We start from the raw sequence: 15,478 nt of genomic DNA on the forward strand, positions 1-15,478 counted from the left end.
GAACACATTCTGAGTTACTTCATGATTGCCAAGAGTAAGTATAATAATGACAGCTAACAATTATTAGTCAGTAACATTTTCAAGATACTACATTAAGAACTTTTATGTATTAGCTTACTTATTATAGCAATTTTAATTTATAGTAATAAATTAATATTTATTATTGTCTCAAACTTATATTCTGAACACTGAGCAATTTATCTAAGATCATGCAGTAGAGCTGAAATTAGAACTAAATCTGTCTGACCACTATGTTTACTGAGGAAAGACAAGGCTGTGTCATTTTATAAACAAAACAATTATAATGGCCAACAGCAGAAAGTCATCTTTAACTGGGTAATTTCACTAGCCCAGTAGCAAATGTCTTACTGTTGCCCCATTGTGAAAGCTGTATTGATATGTTGATATAAAATCCAACAAGGTAATTATAATTGAATTGTATCATAAATTGTATCATAAATTTCTAGCCATCAGAGAAAGAACTGCAAACTGAAATGTGTAGCGAGTTCTTTAGTCTTTAGAAGGCTTTAAAAGCTTTATAAATAATGAAAGTTTACGTTTAGGTATGTCTAGGGATGCAACTATGGTAAAAAGCATTTTAAGAAAACTATTTGGCTGAACAAGTTTACACTCCCACCAACAATGCGCAAACTTGTTCAACCACTTTGGAAAGTAGTATGGAGGTTCCTCAAAAGACTCCACATAGAGCTCCCCTATGACCCAGCATTTACCCAAATGATCACAAACAAGACCATACTAAAGCTACTAGCACAACTATGTTTATTGTGGCATTATTTACCATAGCTAAGATATGGAACCAACCCAGATGCCCCCTCAGTAGATGAATGGATTAAGGAAATGTGATACACACACACACACACACACACACACACACACACACACACACACACACACACACACACACACACACACACACACACACACACACACACACACACACACACACACACACACACACACACACACACACACACACACACACACTGGAATTCTATGCCTCCAGAAAGAATGACATTGCCCCATTTGTTAGGAAATGGAAAGACTTGGAAAAAGTTATATTAAGTGAAGTAAGCCAGGCCCAAAGAAACATTGGTCCTATGGTTTCCCTTATTTGCAATAACTATATATGTCTGAGACAAGCAGAAACGGTCAGGTAAGTTGATGTTAGGCAAAATGAACCCCAAGATAAGGACTCAAATGGTTTTTCTTTCTTGCGATTGTTTCTAACATATTTATAAGGTGATTTTTTTGCTGCTTTGTATGTCCCTCCCCCTTGTTTTCACTGTATTTGATATTGGTATAATTTGGGGAGGGGAAGGGAAAAAACAAATTGTTTAAATAGGGATACAGGTGGACCTTTCATTGCAACAATGAAAGGTACCAGATGCTATGTCGAACAATGAACTTTACAACTTTGGTGGAGTGGGGCGGGGAAGGGGATGGTAAGGGGAAACAAAGGAGGAGGCAACAATGCTTGATAGGAAATGTACTCATTACTTTGCTCATGTAATTGTAAACCCTCTGTACAGTATTTTCACAATTGAAAAACTTATTAATAATAATAAAAAAAGAAAAAAAGAAAACAATTTGGCTTCATTTAAGCAGAAAGCAGATTTTAATGTTTCCTCTAATATCCAACTACAGTAAAAATGAAAGCATATGACATGTTATGGGAAGAAGTACCATAATAGCAAAATTATGGATTTTTAAGAGTAATAAACAACTTTCAAATAAACAGCAATAAAAAAAGAACTGGACAGAGAGCTTTAGGTTTTCTCAGAGAAGTCCTCTTCTTCTGTATTTACTAACCTAGAATGAGTCAAAGGTTATATATAGAACTACTCTAGTTCTAAGGACAAAGAAGTAAGGTAGTCAAAGGACAAACTTACCTTTAGGAGAGCCAAGGCTACATGAAAGATTATGTTCAAACCCTGAAACACAAAAAGAGTGAAAATCAACAGCCATATCTATCTCTGTATATCTTTAATAAAATTCCTAAATCCTTTCATCTTTACATACACTATTAAGTAAACCATGAGATTTTTTTTTTTTTTTTTTTGGTTGGTTATGGGGCTTGAACTCTGGGCCTGAGCACTGTCCCTCAGCACTTCAGCAAGCGCTCTACCACTTGAGTTACAATGCCACTTCTGGTTTTCTGAGTGTTTGTTGGATATAAGAGTTTCACGGACCTTCCTGCCCAGGCTGGCTTTGAACCGCGATCCTCAGATCTCAGCCTCCTCAGTAGCTAGGATTACAGGCGTGAGCCACCGGCACCCAGCAACTACGAGATTTTTTTTAAAAAGGTATTTTCCTTCTCAGAAGTACTTACTGAAAATTTTAGATGCTATTTAATTAACATTCACACGAAGCTACTGTCATTTACAATGGCTTTGCTTTCCTGTGTTTAGTTTTGAGTTATTTCCCTGTGTCTGTGACCTGTAAAAGTTATTTGTTAAATAACAAAATAACTTAAAAAATGTAAAGTTATTCTGGACAGCCGGATTATGCAGTTTAACTGCAGTGGCAGACGAAACAAAGCAAGATGGAGTTCATAACAAGTAGGTAGAATTTTAAGTATCCCACAGGATTTACACTACTGTTCATGTTTTACTGCTTGTTTTAGTGCAAAACTATAGGCAGCAACTAGGAACTATTGGTCAGGCTTTGTTTTTCTTTTCTTTTCTGAAAACCAGAACCACTCTGGTGAAGCCATACTGGAACTGATGTTTGAAGTCTAGGTTCAGCCCAGTGATTCTCAAGAGATGCTGAGCTATTAAATTAAAAAGATATGGAATTTCACACATACAAGACAACAGAATGAAAAATAAGGTTGCCATGGAGTAGGCTGTTTCCTTGATAATGCAAGTCATTATCCATGAGAATATCTTTCAAGTCTGAGTTGACATTATGCATAGGTGTATGACCTATTGAATGTGTCATCCTTTATCTTTGTCATAAACATAATCTATCTGCCTACTGAACATAGAGCTATACCAAATGTACTTTTGCAAAGAACTTTAGATTTCTGCATCCATGATCAAAGGTGATGTTTAGGACTAGAAACTTAATAAGCATTCCTGTTATGGCTTGCTAATGGGAATTTTTACATTTAACTACCAAACATGGCAAGATAGATGAACAATAAAAATATCGATTGGTAGAAATATAAGCTAAACACTTTGGTTTTGGTCAGCTAATTCTTTAGGAAACCAAAGCAACAGAAAGTACAATCAGGATAGACAACAAAAACAGATTGACTTAGTTTCCATTACCATATCAACTGATGATTCTAGACAAGTTATTATCATAATCACCAATTAGAAAAATAAGTACGATTATTTTAGTTTAAGAAAAAGTTGTGTTACAATTAAGCAAACTTTGTTTTCCTAATCTGAGTCTGGATTCTCACCCATTGGCTTTTGCCTAGTTGCTAAAAGTGTGGGATAAGATGAAAAAGACCCTGCTCCCTGCTCTGTCCACACTATATCACTACTACTAGACTGTCACCAGGACTAAAATCAACATGTATCTGGTTCTTGCTTTTCTAATCCATCTATTTTATGCTTTCTGCCATAGCCACGAGGACAAGCACATACCACTACACCTGGCTTTTTTCTTGATATAGAATATTGTAAACATTTGGCTTGGGCTGGCTTTGAACCACATAATCCTTATCTCCCATCTCCTAAGTAGTTAGGATAAAATGAGTGAGCCAATAGCACCAACTTATTAAAAACTTCTTTTATTCAATTATCATAACTCAGCTTTGGGGGAAAATAAAGCCTTCACATAACCTTAAATAAGTAGAATGGAGTGTTCGGTGTCTACTTAAGTAGAAAAATATTTTCAAACCTCTAAATTGTTGGAAATCAGTGAAAAATGGTTACTTTATCAACAAATCTATCTTCAGTTAATTTTTTGGCCAATATTAGGGGGCTTGAACTCAGGGCTTTGCTCAACTGGTGCTCTACCAACATAAGCCATATCCCCAGTCTAACTTTTTGGAGATGATTCATGTAGAGTTTCTTCTAGGGCTAGCTTCAAACTACAATTCTCCATTACTTAAGAGTCCTGGGTAGCATGAATTATAAGCATGAACCACAAGTGCCAAATAAATCTATCTATATTTTAATTACATTAATTTTAATGTATTGTGATTCCCAAAGAAATGAATATTTATAACTAACATATCTGATAAAACTTTTATTTAAAATATAATTAAGAGGTTATATTATAAAAACTTCCCTTACACCCAGGTGCCTGTGGCTCACGCCTATAATCCTAGCTGATACTCAGGAAGCTAAGATCTGAGGATCACAGTTCGAAGTCAGCGTAGGCAGAAAAGTGACTCTTTTCGCCGATAAATCACTCAAATCTCAGAAGTGGCAGTGTAGCTTAAGTGGTAGACCACTCACCTTGAGTACAAAGAGGCTCAGGGACAGCACCCAGGCCCTGAGATCAAGTCCTACAATTGACAAAAACAACAACAACAACAACAACAAAAACCTTCCAGGAGCTGAGCGCCTGTAATCCTAGCTACTCAGGAGGCTGAGATCTGAGGATCGTGGTTCAAAGCCAGCCCAGGCAGAAAAGTCCATGAGACTCTTATCTCCAATAAACCACCAGAAAACCAGAAGTAGCACTGTGGCTCAAGTGGTAAAGCACTTGCCTTGAGCTGAAGAGTGCAGAGACAGTGCCCAAGCCCAGAGTATAATAATAAGGCAGAATAAATAAGATCAAATATTCATGAGATATTTTCTTTGTGACAAGTTATGAGTTTTTTATATTACCCCACAAGAACCATAAAATTCCATTTCATAAAATAGTAATTAAAATTTATAGAAATGAGCCAGACATAATAGAGCACTTGAAGGATTGTGAGTTCAAGGCTAGTCTGGACTAAAATATCAAGACCTTATCTAAGAAAGAAAAAGAAAAACATTCTCAGGGAGAATTTTCAAAACCAACATGGTTCATAAGTACAGATTTAAATACTCTATACTCTAAACCACTAAGTTAAAGAGAATGGTCCAATGCCTAAGTAAATGCCATAATTTGGACCTTAAAAGACCCAAAGGTTCATGTGATAGAGGCCTGCTCCCCAAGAACTAATACCAATGAAGCATTTAAGAGGTGCGGCCTAGTGGGAGCTCTTCAGGACACTAGGGGCATTTCTCTGGAGAGAACTATAGGCTACTATCTTCTTGCCCTCTTGCTTTCTTTCACTTGCCAGACATGAGGTGGGCCATGTTCTTCCCAGTACATCCCTACTATGATATGCTGCCAATTGTAATAGGTCCAAAGCAATAGGTGAATCAGTCAAAGACTAAAACCACTAACCCTTCAAGCCAAAATAAACCTTTTATGTTTATAAGCTGTTGATCGGTCAGGTATTTCTTTTAGTAATAGAAAATGAATAAATGAATTATTTGAATAGTATTTAATGTGTTCTCTAATTCCTAGAGGATGAAAAGGATTCTTTCTATTTAGAGGCAAGCACATTTTCAGGGCAAAGTAGAATGGTAATGCATAGGAAGCTTTGACTAAAACCAAATTCTATTATTTGTCTCCATATTGAAAACAAACATGAAAAAAATAGCTGACGCCTTGTAGGATAGGAAGCAATAACAACTCAGTATGCTGTAGAAAAAGATCACCACCTCCCTCCAATGACAATAGACTGAGATTAGCTCTATGTGCATAAAGTAGTTCTTTAACTGATTTGGATGCTGCTGTTTCAGAATTTAGTCACATTCCGGCAACATCTTTGCCTTAAAGAACACCTACAGATAATTGCCCTCAATTGAATAATTGCTCCAAAGTTCAGATCATAATATTCCTGAGTAGGCCAAGAACTGAGCCCCCGTAATCCTGCATAAAATAAAGGATGACAGTAGTCACACTGAACATTTCAGCTCTGATGAGTAGGCAATCAAGAGTTCAGAGAGCTGACAGATTATGTGAGAAGCTGTCAAAAACTATGCTGACAGCACCTAGAACAACTGCTGAAAAGGTACCATCAAGAAGTGCCAAATCGGGACCGGGAAGGTGGCTCAGTGGTAGAGTGCTTGTCTTGCATTCACGAGGCCTTGGGTTCAATTCCTCAGTACCACATAAGCAGAGGAAAAAACAGAAGTGGTGCTGTAGCTCAAGTGGTAGAGCACTAGCCTTGAGCCCAGTCCCAGAGTTCAGGCCCCACGACCGACAAAATAAAAAAATAATAAAAAAAGAAGTGCTAAATGTGTGTCAGTACTTGGGTCTTTAGAAAGCAAAACAAAAGGGAAGTGCATAGTATGTGGAAAGGAAAACATACCAAGGCGGTAAGAAGTGAAAAAATCCAAAGTAGCCACAATAGATTAAGCAGGATACATGAAGACAGAGGAAGTGGTGTGTTATCACTTTCACCCATGTAAAATATGACATACTACCCCAGAAAGAAGTATGGCCAAATGAGACAGCATATGGAAAAGATACCAAATGAGGTTTAGTGGTTCTAGGTATAATCCTAGCTACTTGAGAGATGGAGATTGGGGGCTCACAATTTGAGGCAGGCCAGGGTTTAAAGAAGTTCATGAGGCTTTTTACCAAAATGGCTGGATAGTGGTATGTGCCTGTTATTCCAGGGTCATGGTAAGCACAAGTAAAACAGCTAAAGCCATTCCTGGCATAACAAGACCTTTGAAAATAATCACTGCAAAAGAGGGGAGAGGTATGGTTGGAGTGGTAGAGCACCTGCCTAGCAAGCATGAGGCCCCAAGTTAAATCCTTAGTACCATAAAAGAGGCGTGCAGTTAGCATCCATTTGATAAATGTCAGCATTTATTATTAGATTCCTATTACTTATTGCCTTCCATTTTTAGCACTTTTTTCCACTCAGTCCACTCAACAACTTTAGTATATAGAGGGAGTATCACCATGCTGTTTTCTGGGCAGGCATGGAGAGACTGACAGCTTTCATGTCCCATCTTTAGAATGTTCATTCTTGAAAGCCAGCTAGTATGTAAAAAATAATCCTTATACCTTCATGTTCTAAGAAGCCAGACAACAACAGGCCTCAGAGGGCCAGAGGATGTCAACCCATAGAGAAAAAGATCTAGGGTTATCGAGGTACTAGATATGGGAGTTAAGGCACCTTGGAGGTGAGTTGGGTAGTCTAGCTGATGCCACATCAATCAAAGATAAGTTATACAGCTAAGACTTTGCCAAATTTCTGACTCACAAGGAACAAAACATACGGCTGACATTTTTTTAAAGCCTTAATTTTGAACATGGCAGCAAAGGTGGCCTTACTATATCCTAATTTGTAGTCTTTTGTAGGATTGCTGAATCATAGGGTAGTTCCATGCTTCATTTTTTGAGGACGCTCTATACTGCTTTCCAGAGTGGTTGAACTAGTTTACATTCCTACCAAGAATATGTTAGGGGTTCCTTTTTGCCCATATCTCCACCAGTATCTGTTATTGTTTGTATTTTGGATGATGTTTTGATTTGCATTTCCCTTATGGCCAATGAAGTTGAGCATTTCTTCATATGTCTGGTGGACATTTTTATTTCTTCTAAGACATCTATTTAGGTCTTTTGCCCATCTATTAATTGGGTTGTTGATTCTTTGAAGCTTTAGTTTCTGAAGCTCTCTATTCTAGATATTAGGCCTCTATTCACCATGGCCAAGGTATAGAATCAGACCAGATGCCCCTTAATAGACAAATGGATCAAGAAAATGTATATATGTATATATATAAACATATATATATATGTATATATATATACACACACACACACAATGGAATTTTACTCATCAGTTAGAAAGAATGTTATTACATCATTTGCAAAGCAACAGAAAGCCTTAGGAAAAAAACCATTAAGTAAAGACAATCCCAGAGAGACAAAGGATATGTTTTCTCTCATATGTGGAAGCTAGAATTAACATACAAATATATAAGCACACATGTCAGAGTATTATTCACAAGCATTAACCAAAATACAGTCAATTCAATGGAGGATTCAAATGATGTAAATTTTTAGATAGTGAATTCACAGCCCAACAAAATGAACATCAGGAACTGGGTATTCAAAAAGAGGAAAGTAAAACCAAGGGGAAGAGAGGAAGATGAGGGAAATACAATCATAAAACTCAATGCATATTTTATAAAGTTAAGAAAACTGAGGTAAGAGGTAAGGCTGAGAGAGATGGCGAGAATGAAAGAGGTAACACTGAGCTTATATACTACTTCATTGAATAGCAACTCCTTTGTACAACTACTTACAGGTAAAACTAAAATTTTTAAAAAATTTAAAATGTAATCTTGAAATAATTTTAGATTTAGGGAAAAAAACCCGTTGAAACAGTTTTAAAATTTCCTACATAACTTTTACTTCGTTCTACCAAATGTAAGCATCTTATGTAAGTAGGAATTAGTTCTACATGTTGTCAAATGCCCCTTACCTACTATCCTTTTTCTGGTGAAGGGTGTGATCCTGAATTTAATTGCTGTATCTCTCTATAACCACATAAATATAAAGAGGCAAGTACTAGGTCCTTTTAAGTGTAGACTTTAGACTGGGTGTGGTAACATGCCCATAATTCTAGCTACTTAGGAGGATTGAATTCAGGCCAGTTCAAGCAAAAAAGCTGGTTGTGGTAGCATGGTACTGTCATCCCATCTACACATGAGACATAAATAGAACAACAGTCTAGGTTAGTCCAGGAAAAAGTAAGACACAAAGTGTAAATGGCTGGGGGTATTAATCAAGGTAAAGTACTAGCAATAAGCAAACAAGCTGAGCAAGAGTACCAGATCCCGAGTTCATGTCCTAGTGTCAACATCAAAACAAACAAACCACTCATTCTTTTAGACTGGCTAAACAGTGAAATTCCATGGATAATCAGTATGGATGCCAACGAAATCCTAGCTACTCAGGAGGCTGAGATCTAAGGATTTGCTCAGGCAGCAAAGTCTTTATCTCCAATTAACTATCAAAAAGTGGAGCTGTAGCTCCAGGGGTGGAGTGCTAGCTCAGGGACAGAACCTAGGCCTAGAGTTTAAGCCGTAGGCCCGAACAACAAAAAAAGTAGTGTTTGGGTTTGAGAAATTTTTCTAGATGTCCACTAGAGGGCGATACTGTAACATTGAAAATCAAGTAACAGCTTTTTTTTTTTTTTTTTTTTTTTTAAGGATTTCACAGGTTTTCATAGTAAGCATTTTACTTATGACGCTGCTCCCTTATATCCCCAACTACTTTACAAATACAATATAAAATATGTCCAGAAAAAATGAAACTATCTTCTCCTTCCTTAGTTTTCTGTATATTTTCCTTTTTTAAAATAGAGCTACTTTATTAACTATTTGCTCATATATAAGCAGTGAATAAAAAAGAATTTAAGAATGAAGAAATGAGTAATAGATACACAAGGGATTGCATATTCACCCTGCTGTGAGAATTTCATTGGTAGTTCCCACTCCCCCACAATCCCAGCTTCCTTACGAGTAGCATGGATATGGAGAAGTTCAAAACAAAATACAACAAACAGTTCCTTCTCAGGGAATTTTCTCAGACCTTATTCTATGATGTTCTCTCTATTTAGAACAACATTCTTCCTCATTTAGCTACTCCTCCCCAGGGTCCTCTAGGTCTGAGCTTAGATTCAAATGCCTTTGAGGAGGCTTTCTGACTTCCACTCAATGTGCAATTTGTAACTATTGTAGTGTCCTGTACATTGTATGTAAGCAGAACTTGAGTCTTTACTGATATGTTCTCAGCATGTAGACACCTTCTGGAACTGATGCTTAATGATAGATGAATGAATGTATGCAATAAAGAGAGTTGTCAGGAACAAGAAAATGTGCCTCAATGAGAAGTAAACCATGAAAGGCTGCTCAAAGCATTTTATTCCTATAATCTTTGATACTGACTACATACTGTTTGCTTGCTGAGCCTTCTTTTCAGAGGCTTTAAAACCTTTAAGAAATGGTTTGCTTAGAAGTAGGCAATATATCCAGCAAGACCTAAGACCTGCCCAGATCAACACACCAGTAATAATAAATACTGTAATGGTCGCCATCACCCCCAGGTTTGTATCCTATTAGGAAACCAGAATATGTGTAGTCATCTCTAGGGACACTTTCCACTCTCCTTCTTCTCCCTCTCCCTTCCCCTCCCCTCCCTCTCTATCTCAGTATAAATGAAAAAAAGTATCTCTGCAGAAGAGTAGGGGTACCTGTATTCTTAAGAACTTTGAAGATATTTCTATCCTGAATCCAGATGGATAGCTTAGCATTGACAATAATTTGCAAGCCAACTGTACATAGTTTTAATAATACTGAAATCTAATCTAATTAATCTTGGTGGGGCCTAGGGCCTTCAGGGGCTTCTAATATGTGGTCAAGCTGGGAATCACTTCACAGTGCCTCTAACAAGTATATCTTAAAATTCTTAAGGTCTCCTTTGTAGTTATTTCCTTGTGTGTGTGTGTGTGTGTGTGTGTGTGCACACGCGTGAGCGCATGTGTGTGCATGCACGTGTGTATGTGTGTGCATGCACATACCAGTTCTGGGGGCCTGAACTCAGGACCTGAGTACTGTCTCAGCCTTTTCCCCTCAAAGTTGATGTTCTACCACTTAAGCCATAGCTCCACTTCCAGCTTTTCTGTTGGTTTATTGAAGAGTCTCATGGACTCCCCTTCTTAGGATGGCTTTGAACTTTGATTTTCAGATCTCAGCCTCCAGAATAGCTAAGATTACATGCATAAGCTACCAGCACTCAGCTCGGATTTATCTCTTAACATTTAAAAGGCTTCAAAAATCATTTGGGATGTAATTGTAACCCCTCTGTACAGTATGTTCTCAAATAAAATAAAATAAAATTAAAAAAAAAATCATTTGGGCTGTCTAAGGTCAAGCTTAAGAATGTGTTACTAAATTAAAAGTGAATTGTAATTACTTAAGAAGTATAGAGCTTACTTGAAAACGATAGAAGTAAGCAATTTGTTTTAAAAATAAGCTTTATATTAATTTATCTGTGCGCAGAACATAGAATCTTCTAGAAATTGAAGGAGAACTAATGAGAATATTAAATAATCTCTCAGGGACAGATAGGGACAGTTAGTACAGATCACATAATGTTATCAAAATGTAACATCCTTAATTATTCGATAAATCTTTCAAACATATTCACATAGGTACTAATTCACTAAGGAAAGAGGATTGGACTTTTCCAGAGAGAGGAGATTAGTACATCATATTTTATTTCTATTACTTACAAAATCTTAAGTTAATTAAAACATCAAGATAATATTACAATCATACATTTAAAATAAATATATAAATTATCAGAAAGTTTTTAACAAAAACATGAAAGTTGAGATACACTACAGGTATGCTGTATTTTAATGTAGCCCCATCAGATCATTTGTCAACAAAAAATTGTTAAGTGATCATCTGGAATCATCTGAAAATATGTAAGCTATGACAAATTTCAAAATGTCTTCAGTGTTTGTGTACACAGGTGTATTTCTATTTTGATAGAAAGGAATTAATTGGTTACTTGAAAATTCATAGACAATGCACTGACATAAATTCAGCTTAATAAAAATACAAACGAATGATTTAAAGTGGTGTGTGTGTGTGTGTGTGTGTGTGTGTGTGTGTGTGTGTGTGTTCCTCTCTCTGCAGTCTTGGGTATTAAACCCAGGGCCTCATGCATTCTAGGCAAGCATTCCATCACTGAGCTTTATCTATCTGTAGCCCTAAATGTGATTAAAATTTGACAGATTACTAGTTAGACTAGGTGGCTATAATGAAAGCTAAATAAGAAAAAATTCAAATCAGAATATTAAATTTATGAAATTGGTGGTAAGAGATTTCAGAGAAAACAGTCTATCAATATTATTTCTTTACTAACCATCTTTTGAAAACTGAGCTAAGGATATGGCTCAAGTGCTAGAGTGTCTGCCCAGCAAACATGAGGCCCTGAGTTTAAAAAGAAAAAAAGAGCTAGGTTTTGGTGAATTATGCCTATAATCCCAGGTACTTGGGAAGTTAAGGATTCAACAGCTGTGGTTTGAGGTCAGACGAAGCAGAAGTTGGAGAGACCACCCCTCTACCCATAAATGGGACAAATGCATGACATAGGTGCATCCGTATCATCTCAAGGACATGGAAGTCAGGCTGTGACTAAGAAGGTTAGGCCATCCCAGGCAGAAAAGTCTATATAACTCTGTCTCCACAAAAGGAAGCAGGAAATGGTGATAGTGTGTGCCAGTCAGGAAGATGATACCCTATCATAAAAATAATCAGTGAAAAACAGGGCTGGAGGCATGACATCTAAGTATTGACCAGCCTAGCCCAGGGACTTAAGTTCAATTCCCAATACTACCAAAATTATCTCTTGAAAATCAATTATTTGTTCATGAACTGCAAATATGTCCTTAAACTTGAGTGCAAAAACATATTCTTTAATTTCTCAGAAACCACATTCATTACTAGACGTAATCACGTAGTGTTTTTGAAACTAGTAATAATTACATCAATCTCAGCATTTCACAAAACTAAAAATGTTTATAAAACACAACAGAAAAAACACAATCTCTTAACTGTAACAAAATATTCTGTTGAGCAATTGATTGTCCTTGAATACTAATTACATTTACAAATTGGCAGTGGTCTGATTTTTACAGCTTTATAATGTTTGCACTCAAGCAATAGGAACAACTGTAACTATAATTTAAGAGTATAGATTTTTTTCTACTTATTCATTCAGCATAGAAAATAAAGTCTACAGCCTCTTCTCAGGTAGCCATAATTATTACTTTCTCTCTCCTACCCTCCCTTTCAGAAAGTGAAAGGTAAATAAACTTCTAGTTATTATTTCAATTAAGCAATAAAATATATGCAGTAAACTATTTTATTTCAGTAATTAACTATCACTGAACATAACATCCATATCAGATTTAATTTAGAAAATTGTTTCTGCCCATTAAGATTTTTTTCTAAGCAATAAATCTTGTTTTAATAAATGTATGTATTCTTTTCTTTTTTGTTTTTTGTTTAGGTGGGAAACCAGGACTTTAACATAGTACCTGATGCTTTGGCCCACTGCCTAGCCAACTGAACCATGCCTCCGAAACCTGGGATTAGTTATTTATTTTCTTCTCTCTCTCTCTTTTTAATGTGCTCCTGAGTATAATCTAATTTCCTGTCTAATTTCTTTCAGGATGGACATTGAACTTCGGCGACTAAGCTGAATGACCTTTTCTGTATGAACATTTCTATGACTGACTGTAACTAAAGGATTCCTTTTCAGAGAATATTGTGGACAGACACGATATACTGTACTCTGAAAATAGGAGTTTGAATGGAATCTAGTTATCAGGGAAAAATAACTGAACATTCAATTCACACACCAAAAAAGTGAAGCCAAGTAATTGCTGTAGTTTATATACTAAGTTACTGTAGCTAAAAGAAAAAGAACTGAGCAAACAGCTGGGGGGCAGAGGCTCATGCCTATAATCCTAGCTACTCAGGAGGCTGAGATCTAAGGATCATGGTTCAAAGCCAGCCCAGACAGAAAAGGCTGTGAAACTCTTATCTCCAATAAGCCACCAGAAAACCAGAAGTGGCAATGTGGCTCAAGTGGTAGAACACTAGCCTTGAGCTGAAGAGCTCAGTGACAGCTCTGAGGCCTAGAGTTCAAGCCCCACAACTGACAATAGATAAATAGATAAATACATACATACATAAATAAGAACTGAGCAACAAATTACCAGTCAAGTTCATTAAGTATTATTCCTCCAAAAAAAAAGAAACACACACACACACACACACACACACACACACACAAAGATATTATTCCTCTTTCTCAATCTTCAAACTACAGATGCAGGGCTTTGTGTAGTAATGTTTACCACTATCCTAGACAGGGTGAAATGTATCAATAATACTTAAGCATTTTGAGTTAATTAGCTTTTATCTTGAATTACCCAAGTTCACAAGTTAAACTTCCATCAGCTATCTTTGAGAAGTAGTGCCTATCTAGTCTACCCTTTCAACACATTCATTAATAGTCACCTTGCAATTCCATGCTGAAAGCTCTTCACTGAACTGGGATGAAAGCGTGCATGTACAATATGGCCACTAATATGAGTCCTACTGGCTTTTTTTTAAAGGTACTCTCACAGAAAGCCTCAATGTAGATACACATACATCTCTTATCACTGAGATTTCTCCTACTCACCTCAGCTCTCAGATCTAAATGTCACTTATTCAAGAGAGACTATTCTTGAAATCTAATCTAAAATAGGTTTCCTTATTTTAAAAAGTCTTGAAGAAACTTGGACTTCTCTTTATAGTATTTATTATAATGAATAATCATATGAATTTTTTGCATCTATTCATTAATCTATATATTCATTAGGCAGTTCACCCCAGGCCAAAGACAATGTCTATTAATTATAGTATTTCTTACAATTATTTCAATGTCAACATAAATTAAGTATTCAATATTCATCATTAAATAATGATTTGAATGAACAAGTAAAATGATATTCCTTCCAGTGAATAACTCTGGTCTCTTAGATGGTGGTGAGCTATTAGCTATTTTCTAGAGACAATCCTGACTTCAAAACAATTTGGAAGCATATGTGGCTCTTTTTCCTGGCATACTTTTAACTGCTGTAAGGACTAGTATCTCTCTTGTCATGTCTGGAATTAGTCATCCACTTTTACACTCTTTTCAATTCCTTTAAAAGGAAATTACCCATAAGTATTCAAACTTTTAATCGCCTAACCGTTAAAAGTCTAGTTATCCTGATAATACAAGCAATACACATATATTATACAGATTTTTTGGCTTACATATAATAAATGACATCATAGAACTAGCTACCAAAGGAAACTTAATCTAAAACATTTATGTGCATTGAACAATGTGTTACCTTCCTTCTATAATATCACAGATATGTAACACTGTTAAGAAAATTTGATGCTATGTCACATAACTCCTTTTTAATTTTTTTCTTTTTTTATTGTCAAGGTGATGTACAAAGGGGTTGCAGTTACTTAAGTAAGGTAATAAGTACATTTCTTATTTTAAACAGTCATAGGGCTTGAAGTCTTAGGGCCTGGGCACTGTCCCTACGCTCTTTTTGTTCAAGGTTAGCGCTCTATCACTTTGAGCCACAGTACCACTTCTGGTTTTTGAATGATTAATTAAGAGTCCCATAAGGACTTTATGCCTGGGCTGGCTTCAAACCTCTATCCTCAGATCTCAGCCTCCTGAGTATCTAGGTTTGTAAACTTGAGCCACTGACAGCCAGCTCTCTTTGTTTTTGAAGTACTGGTATTTGAACTCAGAGCCTTGCTATTGCTCAGTAGTTACTGTGCTGTTTGAACTAGGCCAAACCCTATCTCACATACTCTTGAAGGTACAAGTAATGAAAAAGATAAAAGACACAAGAATA

At 36.3% G+C, this 15,478-nt stretch overlaps 1 protein-coding gene across 5 annotated transcripts in view; it reads right to left on the reverse strand.

Moving 5' to 3' along the window:
- Positions 1-15,478, reverse strand: part of Rabgap1l (RAB GTPase activating protein 1 like) — a 466,677-nt gene that overhangs the window by 147,220 nt on the left and 303,979 nt on the right. For all 5 annotated transcript variants that reach the window (XR_006146840.1, XM_042674520.1, XM_042674521.1 and 2 more), the window contains one exon: positions 1,911-1,952. Coding sequence is in view for 4 of the 5 variants with exons in the window: in XM_042674520.1 (XP_042530454.1) it covers positions 1,911-1,952 (42 nt within the window). In the remaining variant the exon portion in view is untranslated. The remainder of the gene's footprint in view (positions 1-1,910; positions 1,953-15,478) is intronic.

Source organism: Dipodomys spectabilis, unplaced genomic scaffold (assembly GCF_019054845.1).
Source record: "Dipodomys spectabilis isolate Male_0828 unplaced genomic scaffold, ASM1905484v1 ptg000019l, whole genome shotgun sequence".
In the NCBI taxonomy this organism is placed as follows: Eukaryota; Metazoa; Chordata; class Mammalia; order Rodentia; family Heteromyidae; genus Dipodomys; species Dipodomys spectabilis.